Consider the following 21,682-nt stretch of genomic DNA (forward strand, 5'->3'; position numbering starts at 1 on the left):
TTGAGTTTCTTACCAGCAGCAGGGGCGGATTCTTGCTTCCTCTTAGAAGAGATGCCCCACCTAGCCCTAAGGCTCTGGTTGAGCCTAGCAGCCTCGTGGTGCACCTCATTCACAGCGGACTCTGGAAGAGGTCCGCCCCCCACATGATGGAAGCCAGGAGTCTATTAGGTTCGTGCCTAATAGTGCACTCCTGCAGAACATGCTTTCGGCAGTTCCTCCTAGCTTGGAAGAAGTCGAAAGCATCCGTCTGAACTGTTTGAAGCTGAGAATTGGCCAGAATCTTGAATAGCGGTTCTGTGCCATACCACAGTGCTGCCATTTCAGTGATAATCAAGGAGTTGAGGGACCTCCCAAACCTAGTTCGAGCATCAAACTCTGCCTGAATCAAAGTATCAGGCAGCCTTGGAAGCTTTTCGCCAAACTGGTCCATTGCGCAGTCTGGTTTAAGCTTACCAATCGTGAATGTGGCAGGCAAGTTCTCCCACAATTCTCCAAAGGCTGGAAAGAGCGGAGAAGTAGAATCAGCTTCTTCCCTCAGCTGTGGCATGGGCTCATCCTTGAGGACTGCCTGAAGAGTCGCTTCCACTATTTTGGTAGCGAACGGAAGAGAAGCCTCCTCCTCCGTCGCAAAAATAGTGAAAGGACTCTTGAAAGCCTGGAGCTTAGTGTTGGTACACTCCCAGTCCTCCAGGCAGTGAACCCATTCCCGCTGTGCGTGCTCTCTACTATATAGCACGTTTTCTCGGGAAATCTTGTCCTCCCTAGTGAGGGCCGCCACTGTCAGCCTAGCATATCCAATGAAAGGCTGAGTTAATCCCGGAGGATAAAACTCGAAGTCCTCAATCCTTCGAGTTCCACACTCTGGGACAGAGATCATACCCGTCCTTGAATGGAGCGTAAGCGGCCACTCTCCATGGATTATCCATGGAGAAGGATGGTAGCGACTCATATGGAGGTAGCTGGAGAATGCCAGTACCTGCTACTGGGGGAGATTGGTTGAGGAGCCTGAGAAAGCCCAGCTACTCGGTCCTCATTCTCTCTAACTCTGTTAGAGAGATCTTGGATGGATTCGGCCCGACTGACTGAGGGGTTGTTTTGACAGCTGCGCAAACATCTGTTCAAACCTGGTTCCGAGGGCGGAGACCTGCGAGCCGACCATCTCTCCCACCTGTTGCATCACCACTGCTGAGAAGGCAGTGGGATCAAAGGAGCTCGGTCCCGCTACTCCAACCGGCGTTGCCGGAGTGGATGCGGTGGAGGCCGGAGAAGGCATTGGCTCGGCTGAAGCGCGAAGGCCTTCTCCTTAGAAGCCTTGCTTCTAGAGCTCTTGGAGTACGAAAGAGCTCGGCTTAGCCTTCACCGCGTCAGCATAGGAAGTCGAAGACTTCTTTGCTGAAGAAGACGACGACGACTTCTTAGAAGTCGTCTTGTGGAGGGTCTTCTGTTCTCTCTGTCCCTTCACCTTTGGGGGTACAGAGAGCGGGAGAGCGGGTCAGGGATCTCAGATCCCGTAAAGCCTTGAAAAGAAGCAGTAGAAGGGACAGGAGAAGATCCAGGAGCGCCCAAGGAAAGACCTTGGGCGCCCGACACACCTACCTCAACCAACAAATCCTCCGCCCCTACCGCCATAGGTTTCGATGTTCAGGTCCAAAAGTTGCGACGTCTGGGACCGGCTCTTGCGTGGCCGCGGACCCGAACGACTGCTGCACCTCTTGCTGTATGGAAGCGATGAGAGGGGCTGCCGAGATGGGATCAAACGTTAGGCCTGTTGATTTGCCGCCGGGGAAGATCTGAACGGCCAGCTTCTTATCTAAGATGTACGGCTGGCCCTTGGCGGCGTTCTTCCCGAAGCCGCCCACCCAAGCCTTCAGGGTTGCTAAGGCGACTTCCTTCACGGCGGCAAGACCGTGAATGAGAAGGCGAAATGAAGCTTCTAGTGGCGGGGACGGGTTTTAACAAGCTTATGGCTAAGTGTTATTAGTAATACGATAAGAAGTCTAAAAGTCGACTTACCCCCCCCACCAGCTGACTGACAAGGTCATAGCAAATGGTGCAGGCTTCTAGGTGCCAGACGATCATAGGCCTTGTGGGTCGTGGCTACACGGGGCGTGAGTCCTGCACTCATCGTGGGCGCAGGGGTCGTAAAGCGTCGCGTTACACCCCAGGACCTGACAGTTGGTAGCCTGTAAGTGGAAAGATACATAAGTATCAGGAGAACACTTACAGCCTAACAATTGCTCCGCTGCATGCCGGAGCGTGAAAGTTAGATTAAACCAGAGCCCCGCCATAATACGTGTGGTAACTAGGCGGTTGGAGTTGTCTAAGGCTACGCCGGAGACAAGAGAGAATATCCAACCAGATGTGGTGGTGAGCCATGAAACCACGACGGAGAACGACGGAGATGGTATACACACAGTTAGTTAATACTAAAATTCACCGTAAAATTAGGGTACATCCTTATATTTATAACGAAATATATAAATCTTTTCCCCGTCTACTAGAAGAGTGCCCGGGTAAGAAGCAAGCTCTCCTCCGGTAGCGGGAAAAAGGCAGGATATAGTAGGCAAGCAACAGACCACTAGTAGTGACCACCCCGCCCGCTGGCGGAGCCAGACGAACTATAACCAAAGGGGCCCCGGCTGCAGCGGAGGCTCCGTTCGTTACAGTAGGGGAAAGGTGGGACTGAGCAATGGGGGGAGGGGGGGTTCCCGGCGTAACGCGGCGGGAGAGAGAGAGGGGGGGGTGGCCTACTCCTCCCCGTCCCAACAACTACCCGCTCGGTGACCCGGTACCCGAGACAAGTGGTCGCCCTATACCCCAGCTGGGAGGGAGCTCCTGGCCTCCTCAGAGAAAGAGGGAGGAAGGCTAATGTGGTTGTCATGGTAACCAAGGAGTCCCCCAGACCCCTCCCTATACCTGGTAGGGAGGGAAGGGGAAGGGTAAGGTGCTATGGAACATGTGACCGCAAGTGGCCTAAACCGCGATAGCAACAACAAACCGTGGAAAAAAAAAAAAAAGGGCCACGTGAACCAGACTGTAACCAACACATGGGACATGCACCTAGGCTAGCCTAAACACCCTAAATAAAAACTAAAAATACATCGTAAAAGAGGGAAAAGACACTTTTAGTAAAAGAAAAAGAAGCCCAGGAGGAGGCAAACTGTTCCGAGGAACAGTTGACTACTCGGAGCCAGCGATAGCCGATGAAGAGCAAGAGCCGGGATGCTGGGCCAGAAACACAGAATAGCCCTAAATACCAAACTAAGAGAAATGGTAAAAGGGCTGTCCTAGCTATAAAAACGATGTAATAAACGATGAACGTGATATAGTAAGCCCATAAGTATAAGAAGTCCCAGTATGGAAGACCGGGAATTCTTAACATGAGGCGGCATGGCGCCGCCACGAGTCAACCGGGAGACCGTATATGACCTATTAGAAGGAAAATACTGGTCCCTGGAAGACTAAAATACGGTAAAATACTACTTATGAGGCACTTAACTTAGCCGATGCGATGGCAGCACGTTCCATGGTGAATAAAAGAGATAAATCCCAAGAAAACACGGCACGAGAGAAAAAAGCGTACAACGTGTAAGTCTAAAGATTAAGGATGACCGCTAGGGGCGCTGCTGTCCGTGGCGTCAGTAGTAGTAGTAGTAGCGGCCGCATCACCCTTTAGTATCAGCTCTCTCTGGTGGGGATTTTAGATTGGAAGGTCTAAATGGTGAATGACTCGTGGTAGTGATCCCACTCGCCCCTATTCTCATACCGACACTTCTTTTATAGAGTGAACGAGTCAGTTTTACTGACATTTTTTTAATTTTGTTTTTCTCTGGTAATTTTAGATTAATTTTGCCTAGAAAGAATGATATTAAGGATACTTTCATATGCCGACACGAGCTGAGCCCAGAAAATAACTTTACAAAGAATGATTATATATTATGAAAATAACTGGTACATTAAAATCTCTGCAAAATAGAAAAAAAAGTAATTCAAGGAAGAATCAGTTCGTGAATGAAATATGTAAAAGATCTCCTTAATAATACATCCATACCAACAATCTGGGAATAATTCGGGAAAAATATTTGGTACCCTTGTTAAACCAACTAGACATGCCATATTAAAATATGGAAAAATAGTACTCATTCTGTAAGAAATAAGTACTAATTTAATAAGATATAGGAAATGAAAGTAATGATCAAAATTTAGATGAACACTTCTGCTCAAAGAAAATAACAGAATTAATTAATAACAATAAAAGTTTAAACAATAAACGGTATACTATGTAGTAAGCCCCCTTGCGAAAAAGTCAGCAATTCGCGGACTTTCATGTCGAGAAATTTTCACTAATTAGTGCTTTTATGTGTTATTTTCATGGCTAAAATACACTTTTATGATAAAAAGATTATTTACTAATATTCAAACATTAACATGGATAAATACTGTAGTAAGTTTAGTAAGATTAAATGATATTAAACAATAAAGATGATTCTCTCTCTCCCGCTCTCTTACTGAGATGAATGGTTTTTGTACGATAAATAAATGACTTACTAATTTTCAAATATTAATGTTAATGTAAACAGCAATAACACCATTTCATTAAAGAAAAAACTACAGTGAATTAGTAAAGTTTTAGTTGATAAAATAGTAAATTCTGTAAAATTTTAAAGGAATACATATCGATCCTGATCTTTTCAGAAAGACTTAGAGAGAGGGTAGAGGGTGAACTTGTCAAATATGTCAAGACACCTGACAGCAAAGGTTAGGTTGTCAGTTTTGAGACTTGGTGGTCAGAGGATATACTGAAAAAATTCTCTCTCTCTCTCTCTCTCTCTCTCTCTCTCTCTCTCTCTCTCTCTCTCTCTCTCTCTCTCTCTCTCTCTCTTCTCAAGAAAAAATACTGCTATTTGAGTCTCTGTAACTAATTAGTTTTAACACATAAGCACACTGTTCGTAGTGTTTTAAAAACAGCTTTTGACATAGAAAAAACCTATTTTTGGTAGTCGCTGTTGAGTCCTCAAGGAGTTATCTTCTATGGTCTAACCAGAGCTCTATGGTGACTAGACTAATGACAAAGAATTCTCTTTTAGCTGGTCTTGACATGAGAGGGATACCTCAGATGAAAATCAGCTCTCATACAGCAGTTGGATATTGAAGGGGACCATTATATGGTCCACCCAACCCCATCTGAAGTGTCTTTACCTTCTATGGGGTTGGGGTTGTCTTCTACAGCATCACATGCAGTGGAAGTCCTCCCCTTGGGGATATAGTTTAATTTTCAATGGGCCAGGGTAGAGATGATTTCACCCTCTCAGTCCTCTAAAGGAGTTTTTTTTTTCCAAAAACTACTAGACTACTCTTAAAAGGGGACCATAGAGAAAGACAGGTATATTTGCCACCACTCTCTAGTGTTCCCTAGAAAGGTTCCTCCAATTGAAGGGTGATCCTTAACTTGTCAAGTTTGAACAAACACATTGTTGGCATAAACTTTTAATATGTACGTACCATATTTATTTATTTTATGGGAGCTCAGGAAAGTAGGAATTTGACTTGTGGTCTACCTAGATGATTGGCTAATCTGAGGAGCCACCAGAGAAGTGTGCTGACAAAACCTTAGAGTGGTAATCAACAGACTCCAGTGAAAAGTCCATCAGATGTTTCTGAGGCAAGGACTTTCTTGGTACGTATTCTCTTCACAGCTGGGTCTCCTCCCAAAAGCAATCAAAGCAGTCTAAGGAAGGACCTAAGAAATTCCATGCACAGCCCAGCTTTTCCTGACGACAATTGGAATGAGTTCAGGGAGTGTCATACTGGCTTCCTGGAGCTATTTGCTGTCTTCCCATTTCAGAAAATTGAAACCTCCATAAGGAATCCATCATTTGTCAGTCCCAGACAATATGACTACAATCTCATACAAAGGGTTGGTGTCATGCTCAGCCTTTCTCAAGTTAGGAGTTGCAAAAATGCTTCCAAACTCTTAAATGGACCTGTTTTCCACATGTGAGAACCATCAACTTTCAGTATATGTGTATTTCTCTGAACCTGGACATTTAGGCAATAACAAGAGTTGCATCCCTACAAGACTGGACAATATACAGTGCGTCCTAGAATTACAGTGGGGGATTCGTTCCAGCACTGTGCTGTAAGTTGATTTCTGCCGTAAGTCGGTTTTTCATCGTTAATGAATGCGCTGTAACTTGATGTTGCATCAAGCTACAATGCTGTAAGCGCTGTTAACTTGATGCCTATTCTTCCTGTTAGCACCATAACTTGATGCAACGTCAAGTTATGGAGCTGTAGAATGTCATTAATGGTATCACCGTAAGTCAGTGGTGCGGTAAATCGAGGATGCACTGTACCTTTTTCCTCCATTGTCCTAGATTTCGAAACCTTTTGGAAAATTTACTAGCCCTGGATAATCTACTAGCTTTCAACAGAGCTGCCTACCTAGCAGCCCTGAGTAAGCCCAATAGTCATTGGGTCCTTATTTCTTCAACAATGGACAAGAGAATAGATACCATTACAGTCCTCTGTTCTATCCCAGACAGGAGGTGAAGTTGTTTATGTATCTTCCTTTCTGAGCTTTGACCTTTATGTGAGGATTTTTAAAATTTAAACTACCTTGATGATATTTACCTAACATTGTTAGGTACTTAGTGCAAAAACTATAGATTTTATCAATACTACTACATATAACATACTGGTCTGTAAGAAAAATGTGGTTAGATTACTGTACCTCCACACTTAGCAACCAGTTGAAGTCTGGTGAAACAGTTTTACAATTTATTATATATCTTTTGAGTCAAGCGCCTTGCTATTACAACAGTCAAGGAACTTGTCGGAACCTTTGCTGTATGGTTTGGAATTTATTCTGATATATAATATGGAAATTGCTAATTCCCTTCTCCAGTCTTTTGCACTGCTAAGCCCACTTCCTGCATTACTTGGTCCATGAATAAGGTTCTTAGACTCCTGTCATTCCCTCAATTCAGTGGGCCTAACTCATATGCTCCAAAAGGTGGTCTTTTTGACTGCTTTGGCATCAAGAGATTGGATTATCATACTGGGCTCTCTTAGTCAGGCACCTTGTTTCCTCCTGGCCTATCATTCCTGGTCAAGAATGAGGGCCTTTTAATGGAAAAATCAGTATGCCAGATAAAATTATGACTGGTTCAAGCACTGAAGGTTTACTTATAAGTCACAGCAAATGGCACAAACAAACCACTCTCTCTGCATGAGCTGAGAAATATTTTAGTTCCCTCATTAAAAAGGCATACCCTCACTCCTTTCCTAAGTTGCATGACATCCAAAAGGTAAGTATATTGTTAACTTTCTTTAGAAATGTTCCCTTCAAAGAAGTCTCAGAATGTACAGGGTGGTTATTAGACGCAGTATTCCTGAACTGTGGAAGGCTCAGTAATCCTTCAGCCAGATCTGACATAATTAGGCAAGTCAATATAGAACCACAAGGGATAATATATATAGTATCTAGATTCATGTTTTTCCTGTTCTTCATTGCCAAACCATAGTGGATACATGGAATGAAGAAAATGGTTGATAACCTGTAACTTTGATGAAAAATTTCTGAATCACTATTGCAATGAGAGTGCTGTGCATGCTGAGATGTTGGGGAAGGTGCAACCAGACCTGACATAATTAGGTAAGAGGAAGATAACTGGCATACTCGCGGTTGTTACATCTGTGCGAGTAGGATAAAAGAAAAGTCAAGGCAGTCGTGTGAACAGGAGATAAAGCCCTCTTGTATGGAATCCTTTGTATTCTGTCAGTGCCAAGAAGCACTATGTAGCTGAGACCAATTTTAAATATATTCTTTAAGGTTGGTCTGTCTTATGGAACCCTTGGGTGACCATGCTTCTGGAAAAGAGTTGGGTGTGTCACATGACCAGGGGTGTGTCACATGACCAGGGGTATTATATGCCATCAAGTACGGTAGCTACTTGAAAATTAAATAAGCAACTTGACAAAGTTTAATAGATACTACTGTCACTTTGATTTCTTTTCTCTGACCCCACTTTGTTTTACAAACATAATAGAACAATGCAACCACAACACCTGACATAACTGAATAGTGTAGATTTATCAGAAAATTTCTTCAGCAGTTGTGAAATATTCTCTGCTCAATGTTTTTCCCTTAGTTAACATTAATCATGAAGGGGCACGTTCACCAAATGTAAAAGGGAAGAGGCTAATTCCGTATCGTAATTGACCTTGTAGTGCTTGGCCTTGATCTTTATTTCACAACAAAAAACTAAGAACTGAAGTTGGGACTGGGTATTAGTTGGACAAGTTTCTACCAAAATAAAATGTTTTGCCAAAACGTAACTGATTTCTGCTTTCTGCGCTGTATTATTTTCAGATAAGGAATTTGCTGTACATAGTGTTTTGAATGTAATGTTCATGGGTATTTAAAAGAGTCTATTTTCTGAGTCAATATACCGGTTTCAAGGAAATAAAATATGGTGTTTTTCATGAAGACCGTACTAGTATATACATATATAAATTTCCATAACTATTATGAAGTGTTTATTGTAACTACCAACTAATGTTGATAAAACTTTAATAACCTATAGGTAAAGAATGCCTCTTAACACTTGTTTTTTCATTTTTCTCTGCAGGGTTGTGTTACAAGAGCGACATGGTCTATCATTTATGGCTGATTCTCCAGTCTCTTGGCCCATTATGTGGTCTGAAAAGTTTTCTAGATCTTCTGTCTGTATCAATGAAAGCAACAGCACCAGAGTTCCATTTATTAATGCTTTTTTGTGATTCTACTACACATTTGGTTACGTAAGTGCCTTATCATGTTGATTTCTTAAGAATGACAATTTTTTTAATACTATATGTACCAAATTTTATCTGAAATTAACAAACTTAACAAAACACATTACAGACAATCAGATAATTTTTGGTTCTTGCATTATGACAAAGCATTAAAATTCAGTTATCTACCTGATTATCAGATCATTGTTGAAATAGTAATTAATATGTAGCATTTTTATTTTTGTTAAAAGTCAAAAAACCATTAGAGACTTATGATCCATATTCCTGAACTGTTGTCATTCCCATACCAAGTGGAAGAAGACTTGTAGTCACCAGAAAACTTCATTATGATAGCCCAAATAATGGAGTCTATCCCATTGGAAAAGGAGAAAGATTGGATGATCCTTATACATAGCTGCTTACAGTACCTAACCAGGTTCTACTTCACGGTCATCTATCACTTCACATCTCCTTTTTGAGACACAAGTAGATACCCAGCAAGCACTGGCCATGAGGTGTCTTTGTGAACATCATTCCTGTACCTTTCTACAGAACTTAAAGATCCATGTCCATAGTCTTGGAAAGTGTGGAAAATCCCAGTCCCTAGATTTGTGGCATCCAGGCTTGAGGACTGATTCTAGGCCGGACTAGCTATCTCAGACTTGAGGTAGTACTCTCAAGAGGACAATGTAAGACAGCATCAAACTCCTTTGGCTGATCAGTGGGCTCCCCTTATCTGACACTTCCCCCTTAGCTCTGTGTTAAGGTCCTTGAGAGTCCTCAGCATTCCCTCCTTTTATATATATTACAAATTTGATAAGAGTGCCTTCCTTTTTTGTGGCACAAGAGTCATCTTGGGTGCTATATATTTGCGATATGTCAGTTGGTGGCGTTTTGATCTTGTTCCCACATTCTGAGCTTTGCATTAACATCAGTACCTCAGTGAAAATTTATAATATTTGGTTTGGGTTTCCAGTTTTGATGTTACAGCAGTTACATTTTCTTTTACTTTTGCAGCTTTATGTTTATGTCAAATTTTTGTAAAACAGTCTTATAGAGATAGAAATTTGTTTGATGAATTATAAAGAAAATTACTTATGCTCTACTTTTGCTAATTTTTCTCAGCTACCATATTTCACCAGCTCCACAATGTCAACTGTTCACCTCTAAGACTTTGCAATTAACCTCCCTTTCAGTATTTTCATTTTCATATACTTTTGTAAAATTTATTGTTAAATTTTAATTTTTTGAGTTTTTTTATATTTCACCATGAATAGTTTTTTATGCTTAATTGCTTGGCTTTACTGTTTCTAATAATATTAAACAAACCTGCAAGCTGCAGCACATTTCATTAAAGTTAAATGTAAGGTGAATTTTTTCTTTTGTTTGCAGCTGTTTGTCATCAGATGAGTTACACTCTCATGGACCAACCAATCTCAAAGAATTCTCTCATAGTTGGTCTTGGCCAGAATAGTGCTTGGTGGCACAGTGATAGAATATAAAGGTCTCAAGACAGTGACCTACCTTAGTTTTCCCTTCATCTTACTCACACGGTGTGTATGATGGCTATTTTCTTCATTACACGTTGGACTGTCCCAGAGTTCATACATCGCTGGTGTCTACTTTAGAAAATCTGATCATAGTAACTTTAAAGCAAAGTACAGTACGTAGTACCATTAACAATTAGACAGGTCATAGAATTAATAAGATCATGCATATGTGATTGTAAATTTATTTTCAACGTGGCAATGGGAAACCCACTTTCACCTGTTCTTTCAAATTTACATATGGAATGTTTTGAACGCCTTTACATCCCCAAGATTTTCTATTTCACTGTAATATAGTAACGTTATGTTGAAGATATTCTAGCCATCATACCCGAAGATTTAGATGTAAATAACATATTGGCTCAACTAACTGACTAAGCCCCTATTGATTTACATTCGAGTTAGAGAAAGCTGAATGTTTATCTCTTTTGGACATTTATATTAACTGGGAACCTTTTAATTGTAAATTTAGTATTTATAGGAAAAATTTATTGGACCTGATAAATGGAAAAAGATATCATAGCTGGAACTGGGTTTATATCCGAAGCTAAATAGTGGGAACTGTGGTAGGACCATCAACTGCCAAATAATGTTTGGACCTGAGAGACATCAGGGGAAACTATTCTGCAGGACTGGACCATTGATTCTAGGGGGCATCTGGTTCTGGGGATAGGACTCTCGGCATTTTATCCGGTTTGCCCAGAATGTAATTAGGGTGGGAATGATTGTATTCTTGTAATACTCTCAGTCCTAGCAATTAGGTTTGGCATATACTTGGGCCACTCTAATCATGCTGTACCACATTTGGGAGTCAGTTTTCACTTGTGCCATCACTGGAGGAATAAACTCCATGAAAGGCTGATGATATCTTTTTAAGGTTTTAAGTTTTTTTTTTTACTTTAATTTATATGACAGGTAAAAATAATTCCAAGTACCCTTGGGCCCCAGTTGATGACTGCTGGAAACTCCTCTTCTGACAACCTTACTGGACCCCTATGATCCAGTACAGAGCAAATATTATTACCCACTTAAAAAAATTAAATGTCGTTTTGACCCAGACTCACTTCAAATCCCTCTTTGGGAGTGGAAGTTGGTCAAGGTTCCTGACCTTACAAGCGGACAAGAAGATATCTGCATTAAAATGAGAAAATTTCTTATTGAATCGACATTCAACTTCGGAAATGTCATTCAGACGAATAAAAGACTAGATGTGGTTGATAGAAACCACAGTTAACATTAAATCAGAAAATAACCAAAATATAGAAAATATTGATAAAAAATACAAATGAAAAAAACATGACAGTATGAACAGTGATCAGGGTACCATAGTGCTCCCTGGCAATAATGAAGAACCAATAGAAAAGAATATATTGCTGGATTCCCTTAAAAGATGGTACAGTAACGTGCAAGACTGAAATATATATCATATCCAGTAGAGGTAGTGGTAGAAAATCACTAAGAGTAGCAAAAATGAAATTTGAAGGCCAAGAATTACCCATAAAAATTGAAATTGTGGGCCAAAAGAGAGAAATTAGACTGTATTTTTCAAAACCACTACAGTGCCAAAACTAGTAAGTACAGACAACAAAGAAAAATTACTGGAATGCACCTGTATGTGCATATTGTGGATCTGAAGAACAAGCCACAAAGTGGATGTGCTATGAACCTAAATGCGTGAACCGTGGGCAAAATCACTATTTAAGGTCAAAGGAATGTATGTATTATATGTATTTACAACACTGAATTAAAGTTACTGCAGCAGAGAACAGGAATGCTTATAAAAGAGGCCAAATTAGAATTAAACAGTAGAGAAATGCATAATCTTGCTAGAAAACGCATGTTTTCTACTATCAAACAATGAAACAAAAAGGAGAATACATAAGAGCAACAAAACCCTTATAGGTCAATGTCCCGGAATAAGAACTACTTCCCAAGAAGAATTTAAAATACAAAAGAAACAAGAAATGTATACAAATTCCAATATGATATTTGTTCAAATCCATTTGAGATAGTTGAGCAAATGGAACCACAAGAAGATAATACATGCCACACAGAAATATTAGAAGAAAGTTGTAATGAACTGGAAGCTAAAAATGAAAAGAGCCTTTTAGAGAGAAGTCCACCCAAAACCAAAAAACCAACTATTATTTGAGAGATATCTGTTGAAAGTAAAGACAAAAGATATGAAGAAATAATATAAACCAAAAATGATAAAACAGATAAATCCTTGTCTCATAAAATAATAATAAAACCAAAAGAAGCAAATACCCAGAAATCAAAGAAATAGTAGAGGAACAAACCCTTGACAAAAATGGTCATGTGATGGGAGAAGAGATCACTCCATCACCAATAATTGGTGCCGCACGAGTAAATGAAAAAAGAACGACACTTAAAAACACTAGTGTATGTAGTGAATGTTTCATCGAATTTCGCAACAAAAACAGAAGCATAACAAAAGACAGTTTAACAAATACTATACAAAATTTTATGAAATATAGAAACAAAGAAACTGCTAGTTTACAAACTCACAAAAAGGGTTGTATGTGCATTGGACATCTAATGTCTTATAAGGGAAAACAAATAAATGTCGTAAATAAAATTTCAGAAGTAATGTAAATTGATAATCCACAAAAAGAAACCAACACTTGAGCGCACTAACATAATATTTTCAATAATTATATTATACAGTGGAACGTAAATGGGAGAATTACAACGATTACTAAAAGAATAGGAACCAATGATATGTTTACATGTCAATAAAACAATATCAACAATAGGTAAATATATCTTAGCATCTACATCTAGAGAAGAAGAAGGAACTTTAGGTACAACGATATATGTACGTGCATAACAAAGTATGTTATGACAAAGTACCTGTGCACTTTATTGACTTGCAAATATCAAGTATCAAAATGTGAATAAAAAACAAAAATTATGCATTTTATAATTTATACAACCAACCCAATCAAATTACAACAATGATAAACTTAAAGATTTACTTAACAATTCCAAGGAACGTACATTAATAGTAGATTTTAATCCTCATAACCTGATATGGGACTGCAATTGTACAAACTCAAATAGAGCAGATAGTAAAATAGAAGAGTTCATGGATTCAGACGACATGCACTGTACAAATAATGACGAAATTATCATATATTTAAAAAAAACATGGAATATTATGTACAAATATAGCTGACAGATTAGACAGTTGATGACTTGCGCAGCAGTGATAATTTCCCAATATTAATTTCCTTATTACAAAATAATCCTGCAAAACATATTCGTCACTATAACATTTTTGATAGCGTAGTCGCTGTCTCATCCTGAAGGATTATCCTTTCTATGGTCTATCCAAATTCCAGAGCTCCATGGTGACCAGACCAATGTCAAAGAATTCTCTTAACTGGTCGTATGGTCGTGTATTGTGTCGTAATGATAAACATTATAACACTTGATGGACTATAACATTTATGGACTCAGGATAAAGAGGGCCCTTTCCATTATCCTCAGAGGAAGAAGAAGTGTTTTTGTGCATATGCACCGTCATATTGCTTACATACAACCAAAATCTGACCAAGATGCCATTCCTTTTCTGGTCCGTCAAGAAACTAGAGCTCAGAGAAGTTTATTCTTCGCTTATTGATTCAACTAAGTGTATAATTTTAAGTTCTAGTTAAATTTTTTTTTTAGTTTAGACTGGAGCAATGATTTTTTGTGCGTGAAAAGCTGTAATTGGCTTATTTTGCCAGCACACGTCGGCACTTCTTACGATTTATGATCGTTAGGCCAGCTCCAAGAACATTGTTCTTCACTTATTAATTTCATTAGTGAGGTTCATGGAAACATAAGTTGAAAGCTAAGTGTACAATTTTAAGTTTCATTGAAAAATTGTGTTAGTATTTAATGTGGAACAATGATTTTATTGTGCTTGAAAAGCTGTAAACTGTTGTTTTTCACCAGTATACATCGGTGCTAACGATTTAGGATCGTTAGTTCCGAGAGTTTCGTTCCTTCGCTTACTGATTTCATTACTGAAGTTCATGGAAACATCTGTCTTGAAAACTGAGTACATAATTTCAAGTTCCAGTTTAAAAATTAGTTTAGACCATGGAACAATGATGTTATTGTGCATGGAAACCCATAAACCGGTTTTTTCGGCAGTACACACCTGTGCTTCTTACATTTTGTCATCATTTTGAAAACTTTATTATTCTATTAAGTTTTATCTAAAGAAGTGTTCCACAACTATTATTAATATAGATAATCCTTTCAGATAATGATGTCGGCAGTAGCCTACAGTCTACATCGATTCAGTGAGAATATGTTAGCTAGACTGTAGTAGATCTTGTCTGTAGCCTATAACCTAACCGAGGATTATATATCTTTAAGGGTGAACAGAAAAATAACCAGGAATAGGCAGTAACCTGAATTAGTGTAAGATTTAAGGACATATCCCGTTAGCCTATGGGCCTTGGCAGTAGCCTAAGTTTACATGAAAGACCTTAGGGTTAGATAAAAGGCTACAGGCATTTTCCCTTATTATATAGCCTGTCTTAATACTGTATGCTTTCATGTACATACCCTTAAAATGGATTAGACAATAACCTATACTGGGTGATAACCTGACAATAAAATTTCCCATCAGTAAGTTTTATATTAGAAAGTTACTGTTTTCTTTAGTACTAGACCAAATAGTCTAGGGCTAGATATAAACAATCTGAGTTAGACAAAAGACATTAGCCTAACTATGAATTTACATGTTTATATAGCCTTTACAATTGATCTAGGATAATATGGATTAGGCAATACCCTATACGACACTAGGCTAAGAGAGAACAATTTAAGAAACATCCTATTGTTAGTGTACTGAGGGGAAGTTTAGCTAAAATAGCCAAGGACCGGATATAAACAATATCTTAGGCATAATTAAATAACCTAAAGCCATTTAAAACAGTGGCTTGGGCTAATGAAACAAATTAGTGTGTAGGGTAATAGTCCAAATGGTATGACAATTCAATTAAAATTTGAAATAGCTAGTGGAAAAGGAATAATAGTGTACAGGCATGTACAGCTGTCAAAACAACTTAAACTTCAAAGGCCTTAAGTTAACATAGATTTCTAATTGAATCTATTACAAATGTAGAAACTATGAAGAACTACAGAGGTGTTCCTCATTAATAATTTAATACTGGTTGGATTCTAATAACAACTTGTGTTGTATCACTACAGGGCTGCCATTATGCAGGACCCTCAGTTCAAGTGTTCCTTATCAAATTGCTCAGGTCATTTTGTTCCAGTAGGTATGGCTCATACCACCTGCATGGGCATAGTCTTGTAAAAAACAATTAAAATTTGCTTGGTCGACAGATATGTACCAAACTTGTAGTATGCTATTGGCAACAAGTTTTAAGGATGGAACTGCTCATTTTAAGCTGTCACATCGATTTCTAGAGTTCAGTAGGACTAAAGAAAGGGGGAATTATATCTTTCAGCAAAACCCCGGTAGCAGAAATGTAACCCTTTTTTCTTGGATCAAGATTTATGTTTGGGCCAAAACCAGTAACATCAGTCCCCACTACTTCCCAAATTAAACCCACACATGCAATAGAGGAATTTGTACATGGGGGAGACATTCTTACTATGGAATATGAAGGGGGCATTGCCACTGAAATGACTCTGCTGAATCCAGATGGATCAGGGACACAAATTTCAGGTAGCCATGGGAGTTCCAGCCTTCCGCCCCTTCATTTTCAAAATGATTAATCTTGTAAAGACAGATTTTCAGAATTTTGTAGTGATTAAAAGACTAGAAATAATGGTAGAATTAAAACCATTTGCCTTGGTCAACCAAGTTTCGGAAAACTCAACCAAGGAATGGGCAACACTACAGCTCCCTTCTGAATGGGAAAAGCCTCCTTTGTTTGTAGCTACACAGGAATTTAGGACCCCTATAAGAAGAATCTCAGAGGCGACAGCCTCAGCAGAATTTCTAAAATGTTCCAGAACAGTTATTGCTGATGTAGTTAAAAGTAGTATGAGAACCCTGTGGCAAGCACCCTATGACTTGCTAGAGTAGTGTATCGAAGTGCAAATGGAGGGCTCCAACTAGTCACTTCCCAATGTAACTTCATTATTACATCATAACCCTTTCTGTAAGGACCTGTTGAGGAGCCTGTTGTGTTTAAGAACTTAATGAGCAAGCCCACCAACAGAATTGTATGAGAGTACTCTCTTTTGGGAAAAAGGGGAATTTGGGAAAGAAAAATCCGAAACTTCCCCTTACCCAACTCAAAAAAGCTTGCTTAAAAAGGTAAGCCTTAAGTCACCCTAAAAGGTTTTTTCCTCAAAGAACAGGTAGGTGTTCAGATAGGATGATGCTTCACTAAAGGACAACAAAAACAGCAAGATAATTTTTTCACAAGGTCCAAAGACCCTTTTATAGGAAGCAGAAAAACAACAAATGGAATGCCTATCAAGGGCTGAGGTAGAGGAAGAGGTTTACCAATGGGAGTAGTATGGTTGGGGGTCAACTTCAATGACACTGCAGGCAATTGAAGTCTTCCCTTTGGGGACAGAACTAATTTTAAACGGGCTGGGTTTGGAACAGTCTCGCCCCTCCCACTCCTGTAAAGGGGTTCTTCGAAAAAACCAGGCCACTCTTTGGAATGTTACGTGCCCAAAGACCCGTTAATGGGGGCCATAGAGAAACATTTGGATATTTTTCATTAAGTACGTACGTCTCTTTAAGTGTCCCCAAAAAAGGATGCCTCCAAGCGAAGAGTGATCCTAGACCTATTAACATTGAACAAGCGCACTGTTTGCCATATTTTCCAAATAACTTAGAACTGTAAGATACATACTGGCACGTCCCTATCGTTCTTCCCTACCGTACACCCTAAGGCTCTGGATAGGGAAAGATATGTACAGGTTCGAAGCCATGCCCTGTGGGCTAAACATTGCCCTAAGATTTGACAAAGTTAGTAACGGTAGTTCTTTGAGAAATCAGAAATATAATAGCCCACCTAGAGATGACTGGTCGATCTAGGGGCCCACAAAAGAAGTATGCTTGAAAAACATAAGAGCAGTGGTCAACTGACTACAGTCAAAAGTTTTTATGATAAATTGGCAAAATCCCACCTCACACCCAGCAGACACTTTCAGTAGCTGGGACTATGTTGGGATACTTTTCACAGCTTGTTGACTCTCCTCATCATACTCGAAACAGAATGAGGCAAGTCCTCAAAATGCGCCTTGCACAGCCCAGAGTTTACAAATGGTAATTATAATGTATGACTGGGTTTTGCAATTTGCATCAATAATAGATCCAATACTTTGATTACAACAAATGAATGTGAACAAATTCTAGCTATTGCATGCAACAAACAAGATGCGAGACCAACCTCACCAAAAGATGGAAGAAGTTGGGAGATACTTCGGCCTTGATTCCGGAAAGAATCTTTGTCGATACAGGGCACCCTGACTCCTCAGTCTGTATGAATGACTATACACACAGGTGCTTTGTTGACAAGTTGGCAGGACGTTGGGAAGTGCATCTGGTGGCAGGGAGGTGTTCAGCTACTACAAGGAATTGTCATATCAACTTCTTGTAGCTGATGGCTGTCTTTTTGTCTCTCAAAAACTAAAACCTTCAGAAGAGATACATTTAGCTGGTTCTAGACAACATGAGAGCAATATCCTACATTAGGAGGTTGGGATGATACTTACCTCCTCTCAATATGGTAATGCTAGGCACCCTTCGACAGGGCGAGAAAGGAAGTGGTACTTATCTGCAATTCGCCATAAGGGGTCTCTCAATGTAATAGCAGACTCCCTATCAAGGAAAATGACAGCCTCAGCAGAGTGGAATTAGACAACCACTCTTTCATAAAATAGCCAACATGCTTCCACAAATGAAAGTGAACCTATTTGCCTCATATGAGAATCACAAACTGCCAGGCAAACAACAGGAAGAGATGCCTTCCTACAAGACTGGAACAAATGGAGGACAATGTACCCTTTCCTCCATAGTTCCAGATTTCGAGGGTGTTGAGCAAAGTCCTAACCTAGTAAGGAACAGCTTTTTTAATAACCCCAAATTGGCCAAACAGGCATTGGTTCCTATTTAATAACGGGCAAAGAGATAAATTCCAAATCTGTCTGCTTTTTTATCCCAGTCAGTAAGAGGGAAAGCAGGATCCTCCTTTCTAAGCCCAGACCTTCATGAGTGGATTTTCTTAAATATCTATACTATGAAAATACACTCCCAACATTACTATAGTCGATTCACTTGAGGTAGATTCTTGTGCCTACGAGACGTTTGTTTGGCGGCCTCTGATTGGCTGGTACTGGGAGGTAGGCCGCTCCTCAGTCTCATTATTTTTGTCTGCGGCTTAGAAAACTAGCAATATGTTTATATTTCTTCCATCATCTCATGCTTTGCTCAAGATAGGAAAGTTTTGGTCATGCCAAAGGATTCTGTATTAATTGTACAACTATGTCATCTTTTCCTGAAACCAGTAAGATAAAACACAAAGGAATTATAACGAGTAAAAGTGAAGAGGAAACATTTCATTCTTTATACCTGTTTTTATTTATCATTGGATTTTTAATAATTCATGTCATCATGATAAAATAAAACTTGTGTTTTTATACAATACAATAACCCTGAATACGCTGGTGCCTTCAGATTTTAGACACATGTAATATGTGAAGAGAAAATGAAGAATATGTCTAATGTTGCATCCATACTTGACTCATCCTGAAAGGAAGTCAATCTTCCTTAATTCTTTGTTGTTTATTACTTCACTGAGATTATTATTTCATATCACTCAAATAGTCTTTGATATCTCTTTCGTTTGAAAATATTTTCAGATAAAGTTAAAAACAATATTTTGAAACAACCTGAGTTGAAGAGTGCTAGTTTTCTAAGCCACAGACGAAAATAAAGAGACACTTAGCGAGCGGGCTACCTCCCAGTACCAGCCAATCAGAAGCCACCAAACGAACGTCTCGTTGGCACAAGAATCCACCTTAAATGAATCGACTATAGATACCTAGTGCAAAAATTACAGACGTCATATATCTGGCAATACTAGTATATACGGAAAATATAGCTACATTATATCCATACTGAGAGCCCTGTCAAAAATTCTAGGGAAACATATTTTAACATTTCTTATCCCTTTTGAGGATAAATGCCTTGTATTTACAGCAATCATGGAATACAAGGCAGCATTAACAGAATCATTGATTCATGATTTCGTAATTTGACTATTATAGGAGTTGTCACTTCCTTTGTGCAGTCCTTTGCACTACAAAGATCAGCTCTAGAAGGGTTCCAGTTACTTGGTCTCTGAACAAGGTGCTTAGACTTTGATCAGCCCCCCAATTCAGTGGACCTGATACACACCACGTGTCTTCCTCTTGATTGCATTAGCATTAGGATCTAGTATTAGCAAACTGGGCTCTCTTACATGGGGACAATACATCAAACAAAAGGCTGACAATCAAATATTAGTACTGTATTGTCCTCTGTCTGACCTGTCATCCCTGACCAAGAATGGGATTCCCTGAAGAAGGAAATCTCTGATTCTAAGTAAACTAGAATTAGAAGACATAACATTATGCCCAGTTATTGCACTTAAGGTTAACCTAGAGGTCATGGCAGACATCCCCATAGGTTCGTTTTTTCCTGCACTAGCAACACTTGCCACAAGCTCAAACAAATTTTATTACTGTGTATCAATAGGTGACATAGATATTCTTGACCCATAAGCACTACAGCGGCAAACCACGGGTCTTCCCAACAGGTGAGTATGCTAATTATTGCTGGGGAGGGTTTTACAATAATGCAACCATATTCAGTATGCTTAGGTAATTCACCACAGAACTTTAGAAAAAAATTAAATAAAAGCATAAGTTCTTTTTATTTTATTCAGTTTCTCATTCTTTGCTACCAAACCTAAAGGCAATTGGAATAAAGAATGGGGCCTTGAAATTAGTGTTTTTTTTAGTTGTTATGATTAGAATCCAAGAGCTTTTTGTCACCTGCGAATTTCTTTAAGCTCCTTGAGGACGAGACAGCGACTAGGCTATCAAAAAACAGGTTTTAACATAGGAAAAACCTGTTTTTGGTAGTTGCTGATGAGTCCTCAAAACCCTCCCACTTCCCTGACGAAACGACACGGGTTTTGGGTAAGGCATCCCTTGTCAATCAACAGAAAGGAATGGCGTCTTGGTCGAATTTTGGCCATACGTAAACAATATGATGGGGTGTATGTGCATAACCACTTCTTCTTGCGGTTTTGACATAGTAGGTAAACTGGATATTAATGTTTGCTGAGGATAATAGAAAGTGCCCTCTTATCCCAAGTCCATTTATACATGTTATAATGTTTATCATTACAACACAATACCCTATCATAATACCAGTTAGAGAATTCTTTGACAGCAACTACCATAAATAGGACTTTCCTACATCAAAACCTGTTTTATAAAGCAGATTGGGAGTGATATGAAATGCACATTATAAGTAACTCACCATTTGAATATTTAAAAGACCATAATAAAGCTAATAAATTTATTGTTGAGTTAATTGAAAATGTTGTAATTTCCATGGTGGTCCGATAAGCTAATAGAAGTAATAAATATAAAACACTCAATAGGAAGATGATTAGATAATTTGAAAAGGAAGTCCAGTAAAAATCCAATACCCCTAACCCATATAAATAGAGCTGGAATACGTGTCCGGTCATTCCACAGATAGTTGACAATGAGAACAGTTAGTCCTGGAAAGCTTGTAACTTTTCCTGAATAAATATCTCTGCTAGATACCATACAGTTTTACTGAGATCCAATTAGTAGTAGTAGTAGTAGTAGTAGAAGTAGTAGGTAGTAGTATATATATATATATATCTATATATATATATATATATATAAAAATATATATAGATAGATAGATATATATATAAAGGATATATATGATAATATATTAAAATATATATATATTATATATATAAAGGATATATATAAATATGATAATATAATTAATAGATATAGATAGGTATATATGAGTTATATATAGTATATTTAGATAACTATATAGTAGATATAGATATTATATCTATATAGAGATATATATTAGTATAGACATAGATATATATATAGGGTACATATATATATATACAGATAGAGTATGCATATATATATATATATATATATATATATATATATATGTATATATATATATATGTATATATACACACACACACACACACACACACATATATATAATATATATATATATATATATATATATATATATATAGATATATATATACATATATATATATATA

At 38.6% G+C, this 21,682-nt stretch overlaps 1 protein-coding gene across 4 annotated transcripts in view; it reads left to right on the forward strand.

Moving 5' to 3' along the window:
- The window catches only part of LOC135216336 (ubiquitin-protein ligase E3B-like), a 776,183-nt gene that overhangs the window by 566,527 nt on the left and 187,974 nt on the right, over positions 1 to 21,682 (forward strand). For all 4 annotated transcript variants that reach the window (XM_064251540.1, XM_064251539.1, XM_064251543.1 and 1 more), the window contains exon 10: positions 8,634 to 8,805. In XM_064251540.1, coding sequence (XP_064107610.1) covers positions 8,634 to 8,805 — 172 coding nt within the window. The remainder of the gene's footprint in view (positions 1 to 8,633; positions 8,806 to 21,682) is intronic.

This window comes from Macrobrachium nipponense, chromosome 6, assembly GCF_015104395.2.
Source record: "Macrobrachium nipponense isolate FS-2020 chromosome 6, ASM1510439v2, whole genome shotgun sequence".
In the NCBI taxonomy this organism is placed as follows: Eukaryota; Metazoa; Arthropoda; class Malacostraca; order Decapoda; family Palaemonidae; genus Macrobrachium; species Macrobrachium nipponense.